Source organism: Cajanus cajan, chromosome 7 (genome assembly GCF_000230855.2).
Source record: "Cajanus cajan strain Asha chromosome 7, NIPB_CcT2T_4, whole genome shotgun sequence".
Classification (NCBI taxonomy): domain Eukaryota; kingdom Viridiplantae; phylum Streptophyta; class Magnoliopsida; order Fabales; family Fabaceae; genus Cajanus; species Cajanus cajan.
In genome coordinates, this window is record NC_138523.1 from 49,530,035 (window position 1) to 49,548,535 (window position 18,501).

The 18,501-nt window shown below is 30.7% G+C and overlaps 2 protein-coding genes across 4 annotated transcripts; both read right to left on the bottom strand.

The window, feature by feature from the left end:
* Positions 1-477: 477 nt before the first annotated feature.
* On the bottom strand, positions 478-6,949 carry LOC109810656 (uncharacterized). 3 transcript variants are annotated; one of them, XM_020374171.3, is made up of 14 exons: positions 6,550-6,946; positions 5,600-5,655; positions 4,682-4,794; positions 4,481-4,603; positions 4,196-4,368; positions 3,989-4,064; positions 3,172-3,258; positions 2,790-2,870; positions 2,661-2,693; positions 2,320-2,373; positions 2,171-2,212; positions 1,105-1,183; positions 948-1,018; positions 478-853 (listed from the first exon to the last, which is right to left on the bottom strand). In XM_020374171.3, the coding sequence occupies exons 1-14, from the start codon at positions 6,624-6,626 to the stop codon at positions 755-757; spliced, it is 1,164 nt and encodes a 387-aa protein (XP_020229760.2). In that variant the 5' UTR covers positions 6,627-6,946; the 3' UTR covers positions 478-754. The 3 variants fall into 3 exon arrangements, 2 of the variants coding, with proteins under 2 accessions (XP_020229760.2, XP_020229759.2); XM_020374170.3 differs by having other exon boundaries at positions 5,544-5,655; XR_014427940.1 differs by lacking the exon at positions 478-853 and adding an exon at positions 1,423-1,541 and having other exon boundaries at positions 985-1,018; positions 5,544-5,655; positions 6,550-6,949.
* A 780-nt stretch (positions 6,950-7,729) lies between these two features.
* LOC109810633 (uncharacterized) lies at positions 7,730-13,400 on the bottom strand. The gene is made up of 14 exons (XM_020374146.3): positions 13,061-13,400; positions 12,428-12,539; positions 11,984-12,096; positions 11,778-11,900; positions 11,502-11,674; positions 11,292-11,367; positions 10,317-10,403; positions 9,963-10,043; positions 9,839-9,871; positions 9,546-9,599; positions 9,397-9,438; positions 8,303-8,381; positions 8,147-8,217; positions 7,730-8,058 (listed from the first exon to the last, which is right to left on the bottom strand). Exons 1-14 carry the CDS (start codon positions 13,241-13,243, stop codon positions 7,960-7,962), a joined length of 1,326 nt encoding a protein of 441 aa, XP_020229735.2. The 5' UTR covers positions 13,244-13,400; the 3' UTR covers positions 7,730-7,959.
* Positions 13,401-18,501: the final 5,101 nt, after the last annotated feature.

Here is an 18,501-nt window from a genome sequence, read left to right on the forward strand (position 1 = left end):
TAGAAATTTATGTGATGTTTTCTCAATTAATTTTTTTTATTCATCTGAATTATAATGATGGCACCCGACTTAATATACCTTGTTCAAATATTTATATGAAAATATTTTCCAAATTTAGATACAATAATGATTGTTTACTCGTTCAAAATTTAAAAATAAAATTCCAAATGAAATTAATTAAGTTTAAATGATAATATTTGAAAAGAATTAAAAACATATAAAGAATAAATTAGATACATAATGTCAATAGCATGAAGACTAATTTATATAAGGATGTTTTAGTTTTTTCTTATAAAGAAAAAGTTCAGACCCGCCTAACTTAACTCTACTGCGTTAAGTAGCATATTCTTATTATAAATGTCTCTAATAATTTGATCAATATATCACAAATCATGGTAAAGCAGAAAATATCTCTAAATCGAATATTCATCGTAAAAATTATTAACCGGAAATAATTTAAATGTATTGCCATTCAAATCTCACAAACTTGTCCAGTTGTTTATGTTATATGGCAAAATATATTGTGTTCAATGATCATTTACATTGTTTAAGACCAAGTCTTCAATATAGCTGATGACGCCATGTCATCTCTCTCTTTCTCCCACCCCTTCACTATTATTTGCTTATATTCCCCCCAGCCAATTCTATTAAATAAATAAATAAATAAAATATAAAATAAGATGGCTATTTGGAATTGGAGCAGAAGTTATTGAGGGAAGGATGCCTTATATACATGATTGGCCAATTGATACAATCAGTTATCACTCAGAATTGGGGTTTCTAGGCTGCTCTCTGTGTCATTACTTGAACTAGTATCTGGCTTCAGCAAGCAAGCAAAACAAAGAGAAACTATCTAAAAAAATTCAAAGATTTCAATGTTAGTGGAGAGAAAGAAAGAGTGCACAATTGAAAGAGAGAAGAAGGAAGGCATAATTTAGAGAGCTTACCATGCATATGGATGCACATATAATGCTAAAACCTTTGCAATCAAAGGGAGCGTTGCTAGATAAAAACCATGCTGAAACAATAGTTAATTATATTGTAAGCATTGAGAATTGTCAAATGGTTTAATTAAGCATCTAGCAAAGACAGTATTCAACTCACAAGTCAACGGACTCATTGCAATAGGTGATAGCAGATCAGATATACATTGTGTCCCAGCAATAAAAGTTTGTACTTTTCCCTGCAGTGAAGTTAAAGCATAAAATTCTGAGAAGGAACTAGGAAGATAATACAAAATGTGTTAAAGATGATTCCATCATTTCCATGGAAGATATTATTGTTATATAGTATATACTATTGTGCTTAACTTTCTTGTAGAAAAAAGCTTTATTTCTGCTATGCCATCATCTCTCATTTTCATTCTTTAGAAAATGCAGCAAACTCGGCCACATGATCTAGAAAATTTCACTTGAAATATACCTTGCTCGAAGACTTTTCCTTCGTATTGTTTTTCTTAGTTTCACCATTTCCATGGTCAGTTAAACCACGTCATATGGCTGCAGTGTCTGTATCTCATTGTCCCAAGTTCACCCTGTACTCTAGAGATTCCAAATCCCAATATTATAACTTATTAACTAAAAGCCTCGTAATAGAACAGAGAAAATTTTGAAATCTTTGATTAGTCTATATACCAGTCAAAACAGGACATGATGTAAATTTTAATAAATAAAAACTACATGTTAATTGAACAATATAACTCAAAGATTCTTTTTAAATGTAATCTTTATTGATGATCGTGATTCTCTTTACTTTGAACGCCGTGTTTTTAATAGATTGTGGAAATCGTGTCTTCAAAAGAGCATATGTTTATAAACATGTTATGTAATGGGATTACTATTTTTCTCCAGTGTTACTTCTGGCTTGAAAAGCGTTGATCAATCACATAGTGAATGCTACCCCTCTAACTGAAGATGAGATCATTTCCACTGTTCGCTAAAACAAGCTTATGGATGCTTCTAATTTTAAATCCAATAATGTTAATAGATACTTTAGCAGGAGATGACGTGTTGTCGAGAAGATTATTTGTTAGTTTGTGAGGAGTAATGCTGTTTGTAGTACAGCACTTAACATTCAGTGTAATGTTTTATGTGGTTCGATTCACTGCTTGCAAGTGTAGCTTTTTGATGAATATTAACTACATATTGGATACATAAAAGGAAGAGCAAACCTGATTGGCTGAGCTTGACGCATTTGAAATAATAGCGTGAGTCTGCATGTCAAGAAATTAATAGCCATATCAGGATCATAAAGTGGATTGTAACTATAAAGGTGGGTTATAATCTTATCACATATGAGGAATATAGATGTACTACTCACGGAAGGATTCACAAGGACATAGATGATGCCAAAAGAGGCACTCAAGTATGGTACCTGCATTGTTGAATTAAACTCAATTACTATTACTCGGAATAAGGAAATGTAGATTGAAAGATTTTTAGCAAGACATGTGTAATGTAAATTTATATAATTGTATGGTACTGTAACAAATACATGAAACAAGGTATGGAAACAAAATTATAGACTCCCGGTATAACTTTTTATTCAAGCTATTTGAAAAGCTTACTATAGATACATGTGATAAAGCTGAAGGAGAAGAGTTATAAAAAGATAAACAATGAAATTAAAACAACATACAGCAAGTTATCAATTTTACGTACCCAAGGTGCCCATGCTAATCCATAGAGCCAAGCCTACAAAGAGATAAAAAAACGAATAGCACAATGGTATGAACATGTTTACTTTCAGGAAGCAAGGGAGAAGAAGTAAAGGAATACACGATAACATACATATGCTATTGATGCAATCAAGGCAGAGCAGAGTATAACTTTCTCTCCAACCAATGGGTTGAGTATTGGAAGCAACAACATCTGAAAGCCAACTGAGGGTAAGTACTTCAAACAAATAAAAACTCATGCATAACCAACTTATCAAACACGCACAGAAGCCTCATTGAATATCACCGAGTTAGAAACAATTTTAGGCAAGCAGAACATTAATTACACAAATAAGAATGAGAAAGTTTATAATTCTGTTATGCACTCTTTACCTGGGAGAGAATAATCATATAACCTACTAGCTTCTTGTTAAAAAAAATTATATAAAAATACAAGATATCATTAATTTTAGGTATGGAGAAATTAAAGAAAATTTCTTTGGGAACTAGTATACCTGAGAAAAGATTGAACCAATTCCCACCATCATCAGAAGTTCTGAGAACTGATTTTTGTTAAAACCAAAAACAGCTTTCAAATAGTACTGCAAAGGAATTGTTAGACTGTCAAACTATGGAATCAGAAAACAGAAATTTGTTAATCAAGTACAAACCCTAAAAATAAGAATAGCAGTAATAGCATGGGCAATATTCATGATAGAAGTATAAATAGATACGTTATTTAATGTGATTTGTGATCCTTATAGTTTTGTGCGAACAAGTAGATCATCACGGTGACTCCAAAAAGAAAGGAGGAAAAAGGAAGTTGATAAAATAACAGAATATAAATATGAACTAAAACAATGCAGTTGTTTGTAGAAAATGTTAATTGATATTGTCTCAAAGGCAGAGTTGAAGGTAAAAATATGTTAGTTTGACACATGCTTGCAGCGTAAGAATAGTGTACTTGAGGCACATACGTTAAGGAATCTTCTATATCCCAAAAGCGTGACTTATTTGGAGAAGACCAAATATTGGTTTTTATTAAAATCTGGAACAAGCCCTCACATAAAACTCTTTGGCCTTGAAATGTGTACAAATCACTGAAAAATTTGAACCTTATGCTGAAACTATAGTTTAAATTAAAAATGCGGAATTAGCATTAATCACTCTCTTAACAACTTGGTAAAAAATGCTCCAACTTTTGTTTTCTTGGGTCAAAAAACCAACAATCCATCTGTCAACATAACTAGAACCTCAGCATATGGTCTTCAAATATAAATAAATAAAAATAGCAAGGCAATTGGGGATTCATTTAAATCAATTGAAACATACCAGCAAAACACTACTTATGCCCGACATTCCCAGCTCATAAAAGAAGGAGACAAGAGCCATGCCCCTTAAAGTGGGACTGCAAAATAAAATATATCAGTATTTAGGATTCGTGCACATATACTATTTCACAAAAGAAAACTACACGTACAACTAGTTCTAATTATGACGATAAATAAAAATGCTTAACATTCAAAAAGGATAGACAACCTGAAAATTACTATTTCCGCAGCTGTCCTCATAGCTTTATATCTTTGTTGGAAAACATCAACAATTTTAGCCCACCAGCCTGACTTAGGACTATTTCTTGGAGCCAGTATCACCGTCTCAACAAGGAAGAATTTCAAATATACAATACAAAAGATCAATAGTGCTATTGCTACCTGAAATCATTGAACAGTAAGTAAGATTCATTACCAAAGGGGAAGTATGAAAAAAATTGTGATATGAATATATGATCTGAACATTAATATAGTACTCATGGCACAAACATACCACAAAAATGTACTTTTCAGGAAGAAACAAAGCCAGTACATCCCCCAGAACATGTGAAGCAGAAAGAAGACCAGTAATCCAACTAAATACTGCTGCCCTTTTGCTTTCATCCACAACATCTGCCTGACAAAGTATAAAAGGTGAATACAAAACTCTTCACCTTCTTACGTTTATATTCAATTAGTTAAGAAAAAATCTCACCGCATATGCAAGTGAAATGCAGAAAACACTCCCTTGACTGATTATATTTGCGATTGTGCGAACCACATAATAGGCATAGACAAATTCTTCAGACTGATGCCAGGCAAGTAAAGCTGCATGCAACAAGAATGCTATGAGAAGAGTAAGAGTTTGGATACAAACTTGGAAGTGATTTAAAGAGTTTCTCTAATAAAAATAAAAAGTTTTTTTCAATAGAAAAACTCTCCAAAACACTTCTAACTTATATCTAAACTGACTTAAAATAATAATCCATGAGTAAACAAACTTAGATGGAATTAGAGAAAGTGATAACGAGTTATTATCTATTTGCATATTCATTTAAACCAACATCTTTCACGTTCCTGATTTTGTGGATCATTTTAAGATTTATTAGAAGGATGAAAATGCATTCACTTTCCTTTCAATTTAATTTTTCCGTCCATTACTGAAATTCTAAGTAATCAATATTGTTATGGACAGCTTAACATTACCGACACATTAGATTGAGCAAAATGTTGAGTTCACATTTTTATGTATGTCTTTTTAATTAGAGAAGATGGAATTTTACTTGTATCATTTGTGACCAAATCATCTGTCAACATTAAGCTAATAATAAACTACATGAAGTCTATAAGAATACAATATGAAGAAATAAAGACTTCGACAGACAAAACTTCAGCAAAGCATATTAATTTGGTATCAATTTCATGAACAAACTACTAAAGGAAATGGAAAGCACAGCAGAATAAAATAAATGGAACATTGCTATGAAATTTAGAAGCTTTGTTATGATATTAGTCAATAAGATATTGAGGTGGTAAATTTTCACAAGTCTCAATGCATTTTATGACGACGTGCATACCAAAGGGAAATATGGTCGTGGACATGGTAATAATGATCAAGGATTTACGACCATACTCATCTGAAAGCTGACCCAACAGTGGAAGTACCACCATCCTAAAAATTCCAACAATCTGCAGAAATATTACATTATTAAATTTAAATTTAAAATTTAGTAAAAATAAAATCAAACCTCCTCATTATATTCCATACACACACACACATCAAATGTATCAAAGAAGGAAATCATGAATAGGAAAAATAAAGAATCTGCCATATAAGAACATGGACCAAATTATCCGTGAAGCAAGATAATGAATGGAGGAAGAGGAAGTATGGGGAACTGCACATATAGACAAAATGTAAGATAGATGTCATAGTTTGGTACAACAAAAATGTAAATAAATGTAGGGTTGTGCAGAAATTAGAAAATCATCCTTACTCTTCCGTTTCTTTTTTTTTTGGGGGGGAGAACACAAGTATGTTTTATGGGAGGTAAATAATCTTATTCGAGTAAGGTAATATTAATTTCCTTTATTCACAATGTATAACATCTTGGTGACTTCATTCATCAATAAGATCTTGCCTCTATGATATTTGAATGAAATACTTCAATGCTTTATTAGACAAATTGCTATTAACATGTCACCAGGACAATCCTTGCAAACTTTAATGTAACACCAATTTCAGAGTTTGATTGAGTAAACTTTTACATAAACACTTCCAAGAGATAAAGATAAGAAGCAACAACGGAATAAACATTTTCATAAGCTAACAAGCTAATTTACATTAACTTTTCCAAAACTTTGGTTTTAACTTATAAATAAATTAATTTTAGCTTACAAAGAAGTTTGTTCAAATTCTGTTTTTATATTGTTTCATTTGGAAGTGCTTGTAAAGAATTTTACCAAAGAGAGCCAAATTCAATAGCATAATAACACAAGGCTTCAGAACTCTTATCCCTTCATTTTGTGGGCATAAAGAAGATGGTAAATAAAGCAGAAAGAGAAAGCGCGTGATATTGGTACCGTTTGTTGGAGGCCATTGATATAAATAGCTTTGGGGCAAGTGGAGTCCCCAGGACATAAAGCAGAGGTTGTGACATCAACGATAACAGAAACTGTCATCTCACCAGCGACCCAGTGGATGCTAAGTGGCACCAGCAAGTGAATCAAAGACCTCACTTCTCTCAGTGCCATGTTTGGATGTGCAGTTGGAGAGAGAAAAGGAGCTTAATCTCTACCCTTAGTTTTCTCTTTCAACTCTTATAAATTAATAAAATATAACAACATAAAGCTGTAGCTCTTAGATCATGATTGCGGGGTAAGCTGTATCAAATTTGACTGCAAAGAATTCAGGTCTGACATGTTTGTGCACCTTTGTTCTGTTAATTGAGCGTGGCACAAACAAAATGCTAACCAAAGTGCCAGAATCTCTGTCATGATTGGACAAGAGGATTAATAATATTTTTATATTAATTAAAAATGTATTTTAATTTTATCAATAAAAATATTTATTATTTTTATAAAAATTATTATATTATAAAATTTATAAATGAGAGGGATCATTTCTCTTTTATTTCTATCTAATTCATCCCTTAATTTAAAAATAACTCATTTTTAATCTTTACTGACTAAAATGATGAAAACAGTAATTGTAAAAATAAAAATGGACTGTTTTAAGTTAGGAGATAAAAATAATCATTTTAAAATCTCGGAATTAAAAAAAGATCTAGTCAAACTTGAAGAATAAAAAATATATTCAAGCCTGTGGTAAATCGAAATTAATCATTAAATGAATAAAGTTCAGTACTCTGGCTTATAATTTTTTCAGCAGAAGCTCGTTGTAAAATTGTATCCGTTAGTCATTGGGTCAAAAGTATAGTTTGGTAGTTGGCCTCTTGGTGAACGGTTGGCTTGGCATCTTAAACTTCTTCTTTTTTTTGGTTAAATAGTTATATAATTTATTGGTAGGTGACATTTTATGCTTTTACACTAATAGGGAAGAGACACTTCTATGTATATTGTTTCAAAAATAAAAAAAGGTTTTGTATAAGCCCTAAACTTATGTTTTAAATATTTTTAAATTTTGGTTTTGTATTGAATTTGGATAGAACAAAATTAAAATTTATAGATTTTTCAAACCATTTTTAATTTTATTATAATATTTGATATTATAAATCCTAGCCAAACAAACTAAACCAAGTCATAATCTCAAACTCATCCAATTGTTTACTTTTAATGGCAAAATATAGCGTTCAATGATTATTTACATTGTTTATGTCTTCAATATAGCTGATGATTATTTACTTTGCTTGTTTTCTCCCATAGCCAATTAAAAAAAAAAAAAAAAAAAAGAGGGACTATTTGGAGCAGACGATATTGAGGCAAGGATGCCTTATATACATGATTGACCAAGCACGTGTCCAATTGATCCAATCAGTTGTCACTCAGAAGCGGGGTTTCTGGGCTACCCTCTATGTCATTACTGGAACTACTATCTGGCTTCAGCAAGCAAGCAAAACAAAGAGAAATTATCTGAAAAATTCAAAGATTTCAAAGTTAGTGGAGAGAAACAAAGAGTGTTGAATAGAAGGGAGGAGAAGACAGAATTTTAAGAGCCTACCATGCATATGGATGCACATATAATGCTAAAACCTTTGCAATCAAAGGGAGCATTGCTAGATAAAAACCATGCTGAAACAATAATTAATCATATTGTAAGCATCGAGATATATCAAATGATCTTATAAGCATCTAGTAAAGACAGTATTCAACTCACAAGTCAATGGACTCATTCCAATAGGTGATAGCAAATCAGATATAGATTGTGCCCCAGCAATAAAAGTTTGTGCTTTTCCCTGCAGTGAAGTTAAAGCATAAAATTCTGAGAAGGTAGATCATACAAAATATGTTAAAAGATAATTCCATGAAAGATATTATCACTATAATATACTATTATGGTTAGCTTTCTTGTAGGAAAAGCCTTATTTCTGCAATGTCATTGTCTCTCATTTACATTCTTTAGTAAATGCAGCAAACTCAGCCACGTGGTCTAGAAACACTTGAAACATATCATCCGTCTCTACTCTCAATCAACGACCTTGCTCAAAGACTTGCTTAATGTTTTTCTCAATTTCATCATTTTTATGGTCAGTTAAACAAGGGAATTGCAGAGTCTGTATCTCATTGCCCCCAGTTCATCCTTTACTTTAGAGGCTCCGAAGCCCAATATAACTTATAAACTAAAAGCATCACAATAGAACAGACAACATTGTGAAATCTTTTATTAGTCTATATATACCAGTCAAAACAGGACATGATGTAAATTTTAATAAATTAAAACTACCTTGTAGGTAAACAATATAATCCATAACTTTTTTATTTTTTATTTGTAATCTTTGTTGATGATTGTCATTCTTTACTTTGACTGCAGTGTTTATAATAGATTGTAGGAAAATCGTGTCTTCAAAGAGCATATGTTTGTAAACATGTTATGTGATGAGATTACTATTGTTCTTCAGAGTTGCTTCTGACTTGTAAAACGTTGATCAATAACATTTGCCTAAAAAGGAATTGTTGATGCTACAATGCTGCCCTTCTAACTGAAGATGAGAATATTTCCACTATTCGTTAAAACAAGCTTATGGCTGTTTCTAATTTTAAATCCAATAGTGTTGATAGAGAATTTTGCTGGAGATGACATACTAGTGAGAAGATTCTTCGTTAGTTGTTTGTAAGTGAGGGATAATGCTGTTTTGTACAGCATCTTCTCAACATTTTGTGTAATGTTTTGTGAATCGATTTAATGCTTGACTGTGTAGCTTTTTGATGAACATTCAAATACTTATTGGATACATAAAAGAGAGAGCAAACCTGATTGGTTGAGCCCGATGCATTTGAAATAATAGCGTAAGTCTGCACAAGAAGAAATTAATAGATATATCAGGATCATAAAGTTGACTGTAACTATAAAATTAGGGAATAATTTTACCACAAATGAGGAAAATAGATGTACTACTCACAGAAGGTTTCACAAGGACATAGATGACGCCAAAAGAGGCACTTAAGTATGATACCTGCATTCGTGAATTAAATTCAATTACTATAACTAACCATACGGAAATGTAGTGTAAATTTGTATGATATTGCAACAAATACATGACACAAAGTATGGTAACAAAATTACATACTCCCTGCATAATTTTTTATTCAAGTTATTTGAAAAGCTTATATAGGTGATAAAGCTGAAGGACAAGAGTTATAAAATAAACAGTGAAATTGAAACAACATATAGAAAGTTATCAATTTAACGTACCCAAGGTGCCCATGCTAATCCATATAGCCAAGCCTACACATAAATAAAATATTAACATAATGGTAAAAGCAGGTTTGCTTTCAGGAAGCAAAGGAAAAGTGAAGGAATGTACAAGATAACTTACATATGCTATTGATGCAAGCAAGGCAGAGCAGAGTATAACTTTCTCTCCGACCAATGGATTGAGTATTGGAAGCAACAACATCTGGAAGCCAACTGAGATTAAGTTCTTCAAAAGATAACTCATGCATAATCAACTTCTCAAACACTCACATAGGCCTCAATGAATATCACCGAGTTAGAAACAATTTTAGACAAAGCGGAATATTTATCACACAAAAGTACACAGACTTCTGAATTAAATGGGAAAGCTTATAATTAGAATGAAAAAGCTTACAATTCTGTTATGCACTCTTTTTCGTTTAATTTTAAGTATGGAGGAATTAAAGGAAGAAAATTTCTTTGGGGAAAATTATACCTGAGAAAAGATTGAACCAATTCCCACCATCATCAGAAGTTGTGAGAACTGATTTTTGTTAAAACCAAAAACAGCTTTCAAATAGTACTGCACAGGAATTGTGAGACTGTCAAACTATGGAATCAGAAAACAGAGATTTGTTAATGAAGTACAAACCCTAAAAATAAGAATAGAAATAATAGCATGCGTAATGTTTAATCATAGATATGTTGTTCAATATGTGATTTGTGGTCCAAATAGTTTCGTGCAAACAAGTAGATTATGCTGACACTCCAAAAAATAAAGGTTGAAAAAGAAAATTGTCAAATTAGTAGAAATAAAGATATGATCAAAAACAATGTGTTGGTCAGTGGAAAATGTTACTTGATACTGTCTCAATGCCGAAGTTGAAGGGGGAAGTATATAAGTTTCACATATGCAAAGTATGAATTCTGTACTTGAGTTGACACTATATGTCAACCAATCGCCTCTATTCCAAAATCTTAAGTTATTAGGAAAAGGCCAAATAATGGTTTTTATTAAAATCTGAAACAAGCCCCCTCATGTAAAATCTCTTTGGTCTTGAAATGTGCACAAATCACTGAGACACTCAACCCTTGTGCTGAAATTATAGTTTAAATTGACAGTGTACAATTAGCATTGGTCACTCTCTTGACAACTTGGTACAAAATGCTCTATTTTTTGTTTTATTGGGTCCAAAACCAACTATCCAAAAAAACTATTTAGAATCTGTTTGGATAAGTTAGAAATGTTTTTGAGAGATTCTCTACCAAAAATAAAGTGTTTTTCGATACAGAAGTTCTCAAAATCACTTATAAGCTTGTATCCAAAATGACCCTTAAGTTTAAATGAGAAGGCTCGTGATGGTTATTAAAATCTTTAAATATAACCAGAGCGTCAGCACGTGGCCTTCAAATAAAAAATAAAATAGCAACGCAATAAGTTGGGGATTCATTTAAATCAATTGAAACATACCAGCAAAACACTGCTTATGCCCGACATTCCCAGCTCATAAAAGAAGGAGACAAGAGCCATGCCCCTTAAAGTGGGACTGCAAAAAAGAAATATATCACAGTATTTAGGATTCGTGCACATATATTATTTCACAAAAGAAAACTATACATTCAACTAGTTCTAATTATGACGATAAATAAAAATGCTTAACATTCAAAAAAGCCAGACAACCTGAAAATTACTACTTCCGCAGCTGTCCTCATAGATTTATATCTTTGTTGGAAAACATCAACAATTTTAGCCCACCAACCTAACTTAGGACTATTTCTTGGAGCCAGTATCACCGTCTCAACAAGGAAGAATTTCAAATAAATGGGACAAAAGGTCAATAGTACTATTGCAACCTGAAATCATTGAACTGTAAATAAGATTCATTACCAAAGGGGAAGTATGAAAAAATTGTGATGTGATCTGAACATTAATATAGTACTCGCAGCACAAACATACCACAAAAATGTACTTTTCGGGAAGAAACCAAGCCAGTACATCCCCCAGAACATGTGAAGCAGAAAGAAGACCAGTGATCCAACTAAATACTGCTGCCCTTTTGCTTTCATCCACAACATCTGCCTGACAGAGCAGGTATAAAAGATGTATTTATAATTCTTTACCATCTTATGTTTATATTCAGTTAGTTTAAGAAAAAATCCCACCGCATATGCAACTGTAATGCAGAAAATACTCCCTTGACTGATAATATTTGAAATTGTGCGAAGCACGTAGTAGGCATAGACAAATTCCTCGGACTGGTGCCATACAAGTAAAGCTGCAACAAGAATACAGTGAAACGAGTAAATAATAATCCTTAAGTAAACAAACTGACATGGAATTAGAGAAAATCATCATCACAAGCTTCTATCTGCTTGCATATGCAAAGCATATCAGATTATCTGTAATACTAATAAATGTATCTTCAGTTCAATTTCGTATCTATTTTATGAACAAACTACAAAAGGAAATTGAACGTACAGCAGATTAAAATAAAAGGAGCATTATTAACCAATAAAATTTAAAAGTTTTGCTGTGATTTTAGTCAATGAGATATTGAGATGGTAAATTTTCACAAGTTTTAATGCATTTGATGTCAACGAACATACCAAAGGGAAATATGGCCGTGGACAAGGTAAAAAGGAGCAAGGGTTTACGGCCATGCTCATCTGAAAGCTGACCCAACAGTGGAAGTACCACCATCTTGAAAATTCCAACAATCTGCAGAAAAAAGAGAGAAAAAAAAAGCATCATTAAATCTAAATTCGATTAAAAAATAAAAATCAGACCTCCTCATCATATTCCAGACACACATGTATAGGTAAAATAAAGAGTCAACCATATGAACATGGACCAAATTATCAGTGAACGAAGAGAAAGTATGGGAAATCTTCCATAATTTGAATTAGATGACACAGTTTGGCACAAGACAGATGTAAATAAATATAGGGCTGTGGCAGAGGTAAGGAAGTTCTCTCTCCTCTGCACTTTCTTCACATTGTACCCTTCACCTATCAATTCGATCTTGCATCTAAGATCAATGATTGATCGCATTTTCAATAAAACACTGCAATGCTTCATCAGACAAATTGCCACTCTATAACATGTCACCAAGACAATCCTTGCAAACTTGAATGTAACACTTATTTTGTTCAATAGCATAATCACATCCCTTGAATTCCCCACCAACCCAAAAGAAAGAAGATGGTAGAAAGAGAGAGAGGGATGATGAAAAAAGGTACCGTTTGTTGGAGGCCATTGATGTAAATAGCTTTGGAGCAAGTTGAGTCCCCAGGGCATAAGGCAGAGGTTGTGACATCAACAAGAACAGAAACTGTCATCTCCTCAGCAACCCAATGGATGCAAAGTGGCACCAGCAAGTGAAGCAAAGGCCTCACTTCTCTCAAGCCACTCAACCATGACATGATTGACAAGTTTGTGTACCTTTGTAGCTTGAAGCATCAAAATTCAAAAGTTGTACCTCGTTCTGCGACACTGCATGTACTTGTGATGTGCCTAATACTTAGCATTGGGATTTGTATCTAAAGCACGAAGGGAGCAGGGAGGGAAGAAATTGTTAGATGGAATTAACATTTTTCTATTTATATACAATTAAAATAGATAGATTCCTTTGAAAAAAAATAGGTAAGTGTTAACATTGAAAAGACAATTTTTAAATATGTGTATCTCTAGTCTACAGCTAAAATAATAAGGCATTGGTTGAATTAATTATGACATGATTTGTACTATTCATTATCTATTACATACTCATTAATACAAAGAAAGAATAACTTATTTGATTAATAAGAAATTTTAATTTAATAATTAAAATTTAATTCATGAACTATTAAGTAATGGTGTGTTTGGATGAGGAATTTTACAAATTCAAGGAATTTTAAATTCTTGGTATTTGAATTACTTTGATTTCAATTTCTATCATTCTTAAAATATTTTGTTTGGATAAGTCAATTCAAATTTCTCAAATTTTAAATTGTTAGGTTGGATATGATAATTTGATTCTATCATTATGATAAAATTGATTTTAAAAATATATTTATATGTTGAGATTTTTAAATTAAATTTTATAAAAACAAATATTTGCTAATTTTTAAATATTTAATAATTTTAAAAATTAATATTAGATAATATTTAATAATTTTAAAAATATTTTTGAATATTCAATAATTAAAAACATGAAGAGATAAGAGATAAGATAAAATATATAAGTGAAATAAGAAAAAAAAATATGAGAAATTTCAAATTCTTACTCTTTTGGGAGAATTTGAAATTCTACTATTTCAAGAAATTTCACAAATGCTTGAATTTCAAATTCCTTATAAATTTTTCATCCAAACAAGGTATTTCACCTCAAAGAATTTTAAATTCTTCAAATAAATAAATTACTCCATTTAAATTTTCCATCCAAACACACTACGAAAAAATTTGTTAAAAGAAGTTGATCTCACTTTTATATATAAATATAGAGAGAGTAATGTCAGCATGATGTCAAAAGTAGTAGCTTAGCTTCATTGGTAGTCGTTTGTTTGGAGGGGAAAACAAACATTCAATTCAACAGATGCCGAGTGGAAAAGTCTTTTCCCGTCGCCATTATGAAAAGACCCGTTTCCATAAATTAAAATAATATATATATATATATATATATATATAAAGTGAATTTAATTAGTTTACCAAAAAAATATATTAAATTTAATTAATTTCAAAATTAAGAAACTTTTTTTTTTAAAGGAAAAAAAAAAGAAACTTAATCAACGTGCAATTCAAGTTAAAAATAAAACAAAAACAAAAATGCAATAAAATAAAATAAAAATGAAAATATCTTTGAGCGGAGAATTGATAATTATTTTTTATAGATTTACCGGTAGAGGAAAAGGCATTTCATATCTCCATTAATAATAATAAAAAATTAATTTTGATAGTACGGACGATTATTTGGAGAAGGTAGAGGTGGTTAAAAGGTAATTTGAAAGAATAAAAAGGTCTAAAAAATGTATATATGAAAAGAGTGTTGCATTTATATATTTTTAATAGATATAATATTTAGTCTTTAAATTTTTTAATAATTTTTTTATTAGATCTTTAAATTAAAAAATATAATTATATCTTTTATATTTTATATTTTAATAATTTAGTTCTTTGAGTTAAATTTGGTTTATAATCTATAAAATTTACAAAATATTCTTAATATATGTGGATGATGATATGAAATAATAATTTAATATGTTTATCTAAATATAAAAATATTAAGAATATTTTGTAAAATTTCATGGATTGTAATGAATTTTTAACCATAAAAATCAAATTGTGAAGATATTCAAAGATGAAAAACTTAATTATAAACTTTTTTTAGTTTAGAAATTTAAAAAACTTCAAGAATCAAATGATATGTTAAATGTTTTTTATATATCAAAATCAATTCAAGAAATTATGAATAAGAACTTAATCAAGGAATGTTTCTTGTGAGTTTTTTTAATTATATTATCGATGTAAAATATTTTGAGTTTGACTAATTACTAACTTTGAAAATTTAAGAAGATACCTTTATCAGAATTTGCCTTTATTTTTTATCACATTTTTTTCACCCACTCAAATTAAGGAGTTACTTAATAATCTAGTCCAAATTGGCTTCAATTAATAAATATAAAACTTTGTCTTTGAAAAGTTCACAAAAATTTTGAGAAGTCAACAAAAATTACGTCTCACAATTACAAAAGAGTTCTTAATTATTAAGATACTAGGCATAATTAAAACAAAAATCCCATAGCAAGAAACATGCTGTTTTACACTGTTGATAACGAAAATCCAAAATGCATGTCGCTCCCATTTTCATGCCAAACGGCAAGGTACAGCACGCCCTTTCATTTAAAAAACTATGACGTAAATGATTTTTTTATTAAATTATTAATGTGTTGGTTTCACATTAAAATCGTATTGAAAATTAGCTTACATGATTTTAAGAAACATTCACATATTTAATTTTATGTTGTAAATATAATTTTAGGTTTCAATTGTTTTTAAATTGAAAAAAAATTATGAATCTTTTTGTGTTGAGTAAAAAAAATTATAATGACTTATCACCAACTTTTTATATAATAAAATAATCTAAAAATAAATTATATCACTTCAAGTTTATTTTTAGTAACAAATAATTTTATTAAAGGTAAATATAAAAAATACATCCTTTTAGACACACTCTTCTGTATTAAATAAAATTTATTACAAATTATAAAATTTTATGAATATCATTCTTACATAATAGTTATTTATTTTGTACTTTTAAATAAATTTTAATCAATAAAAAAATATAAAGTGTTTTAGAAATTACATCCCTTTCACTCCTTTTTTAGGAAATCAAGGTCATACAAAATTAAAATTTTATTAGTACTAATCCAAACGTGTTTCATATTTAATTATGCTTCAATGTTTTGAACATGTGTCGTGTGTGTGATAGAGACATGCCATTTTGAAATATTTATACTAACTTGAAAAAATATTAAAGAAAATGTTATAGGATTCAAAATATTCACATACTTAGAAAGTTATTCCCCCTCTCTCCTTTTATATATTTATAATTTTATGAAGTCAACGTCATTCAAAATCAAAATTTTATTAGTACTCATCCAAACATGTCTTTGTTTAGTTGTGCTCTAATGTTTTGAGACGAATACTACGATGGACTACCTTTATAGGTAGCCCACGAAGTACCAATTTTGTTAATCGTTAGATAGATCAAGTGTTCATAATATCATGCACCATGTGCATGAGTTTTTTTTTTTTTTGTTCAATTTTGTTTCATTGGTATTATCCAAACATTGTCAAGACTCGAGGTATTCTAATGACAACAATTGGTCATTATTTTGCAATCAAATAATGAATAAGACATAAACAAATGGAAAGAATATGGTGATGGGCATTGTCACTCCTCTCTTTCACCTTTGGTAGATCCTTCAAAGCTCTTCATTTTCTATTTCTTCAATGTTGTAATCGTCATTTCAAGTTAAACTTCAAAACTTTAACCTTAGGCAGTCTCAAGCTCCTTAATGACGTGCACTTAAACAATGTCATTATTTGTCTCACGCACAACCTTGTTGTCCGCACTTTTAGTGTGGTAGAGCCTTTTACTATCATCAAGATAAATTTTGGCAAACGATAAACCACTTTTCAATGAGCTTCATCATCTTCTTTTCCTTCTTCATCACCAAACTCAACCTTTCCTAAGTTATAGAGAAACAATGAGGAGAATAATTGTTTCTAAATTAATTGAATTGTTGTGCACTATAATTTATATTTCCTAAGTTTTAATAGTTGTTGCGGAGGATAAAGTCGATCCTAATGATAAATAACAACTATTACAAAGGATGAAATTATATTTAATAACAAATAAACTTAAAATAGTTTTACAAATTAAAAAAACAATAACAAAAAGATAAGATAGATTCAATTGTGTTGTGATAATTCTAATACGACCCTGTAGGATGGTAATAGGGTTAACTACACCAATCTCGAGCTTTAGTACAAAAAAAATTGTCTCAAGAAGACCTTTAGTGAGCAAATATGCAAGTAGGATATTAGAGGGAATGTGCACCACCTGAACCTTGTTGTTTGAAACAAGATCTTGAGCAAGATGATAATCTATTGTTAGATGGTTCGTCCTATAGTGAAATACAAGATTTGCACACAAGTATGTAACACCAAGATGATTAGAATGTATCATCGGTGGATTGGGAAACTTATAATGGAGCTCTTGAAGAAGATGCTGTAGTCATTGAACCTTAGTGGCAGTTGATGCAATAGTTTGGTACTCAACCTCAATGGACAACTTTGCAACAATTTTTTTGTTTACGACATGACCATGAGACAAAATTTGGCCAAAGTAAATAATGCAAGCACTGATAAATTTGAAATATGTGGAGTCACCAGCCCAAGCAAAACCATAATAGGCATTACTAAATGATAAAGGATGACACTTAAAGTGAAGTCTATGATTAATTGTTCCTTCTAGATATCTTAAGACTCGTTATGCATCTTGAAAATGAATGTCAGTAGGGCAACTCATATGTTGTGCTAACCTAATCATCGAGAAGGCAATGCCAATTCTTGTGAGTGACAAATATTAAAGGGAACCAACAAGACACATGTAAGTAATAATATCACAAGTTAAACAATCAACAAGTGCAATGAGAGATGAGTTGGAAGACATTGGTGTGGTGGTACATTTTTCATCCTGCATGTAAGTCTTTGAGCAAAGATACAATATAGTGATGTTGTGTGAGAAATAAACCTTGATTTGTAGGAAGGAACACAATGCCAAGGAAAATGACCAGGTGTCCTAAGATTTTTAAGTGAGAATGTTTGAGACAATGCCTATTGAAAGTTACCCAAACATCTTTGATCATTTATTGTGAGAAGCGAATCGACATAAACTATAAAATACATCAAAATATGATTATTTTTATATACAAAAAGGGGAGTATTTGATTTGGCATCTGTAAAGTCATAATCAACACCCTAAACCCACAAGGAACTAAGGAAGATGCTCATTACCTTTAAGAATCCTTAAGTGATCCTATAATTTGTCCCGTTCCATAGGCAAGAAATTGACATACACCCTAGAACAACACCACTCCATTCCAACCCTAGACAAACAAAAAGAAAAACACTGCAT

What these genes read in the sequence shown, in the direction of transcription:
- LOC109810656 (XM_020374170.3), bottom strand. Translation starts at nt 6,720, where the DNA reads ATGGCACTGAGAGAAGTGAGGTCTTTGATTCACTTGCTGGTGCCACTT. An exon ending in CGTCAAGCTCAGCCAATCAG is followed by an intron (nt 1,184 to 2,170) that starts GTTTGCTCTTCC and finishes ACTTCACTGCAG; the next exon opens with GGAAAAGTACAAACTTTTAT. An exon ending in TGCAATGAGTCCGTTGACTT is followed by an intron (nt 1,019 to 1,104) that starts GTGAGTTGAATA and finishes CTATTGTTTCAG; the next exon opens with CATGGTTTTTATCTAGCAAC.
- LOC109810633 (XM_020374146.3), bottom strand. Translation starts at nt 13,243, where the DNA reads ATGTCATGGTTGAGTGGCTTGAGAGAAGTGAGGCCTTTGCTTCACTTG. An exon ending in TGCTTGCATCAATAGCATAT is followed by an intron (nt 9,872 to 9,962) that starts GTAAGTTATCTT and finishes ATTTATGTGTAG; the next exon opens with GCTTGGCTATATGGATTAGC. An exon ending in ATGTCCTTGTGAAACCTTCT is followed by an intron (nt 9,439 to 9,545) that starts GTGAGTAGTACA and finishes CTTCTTGTGCAG; the next exon opens with ACTTACGCTATTATTTCAAA.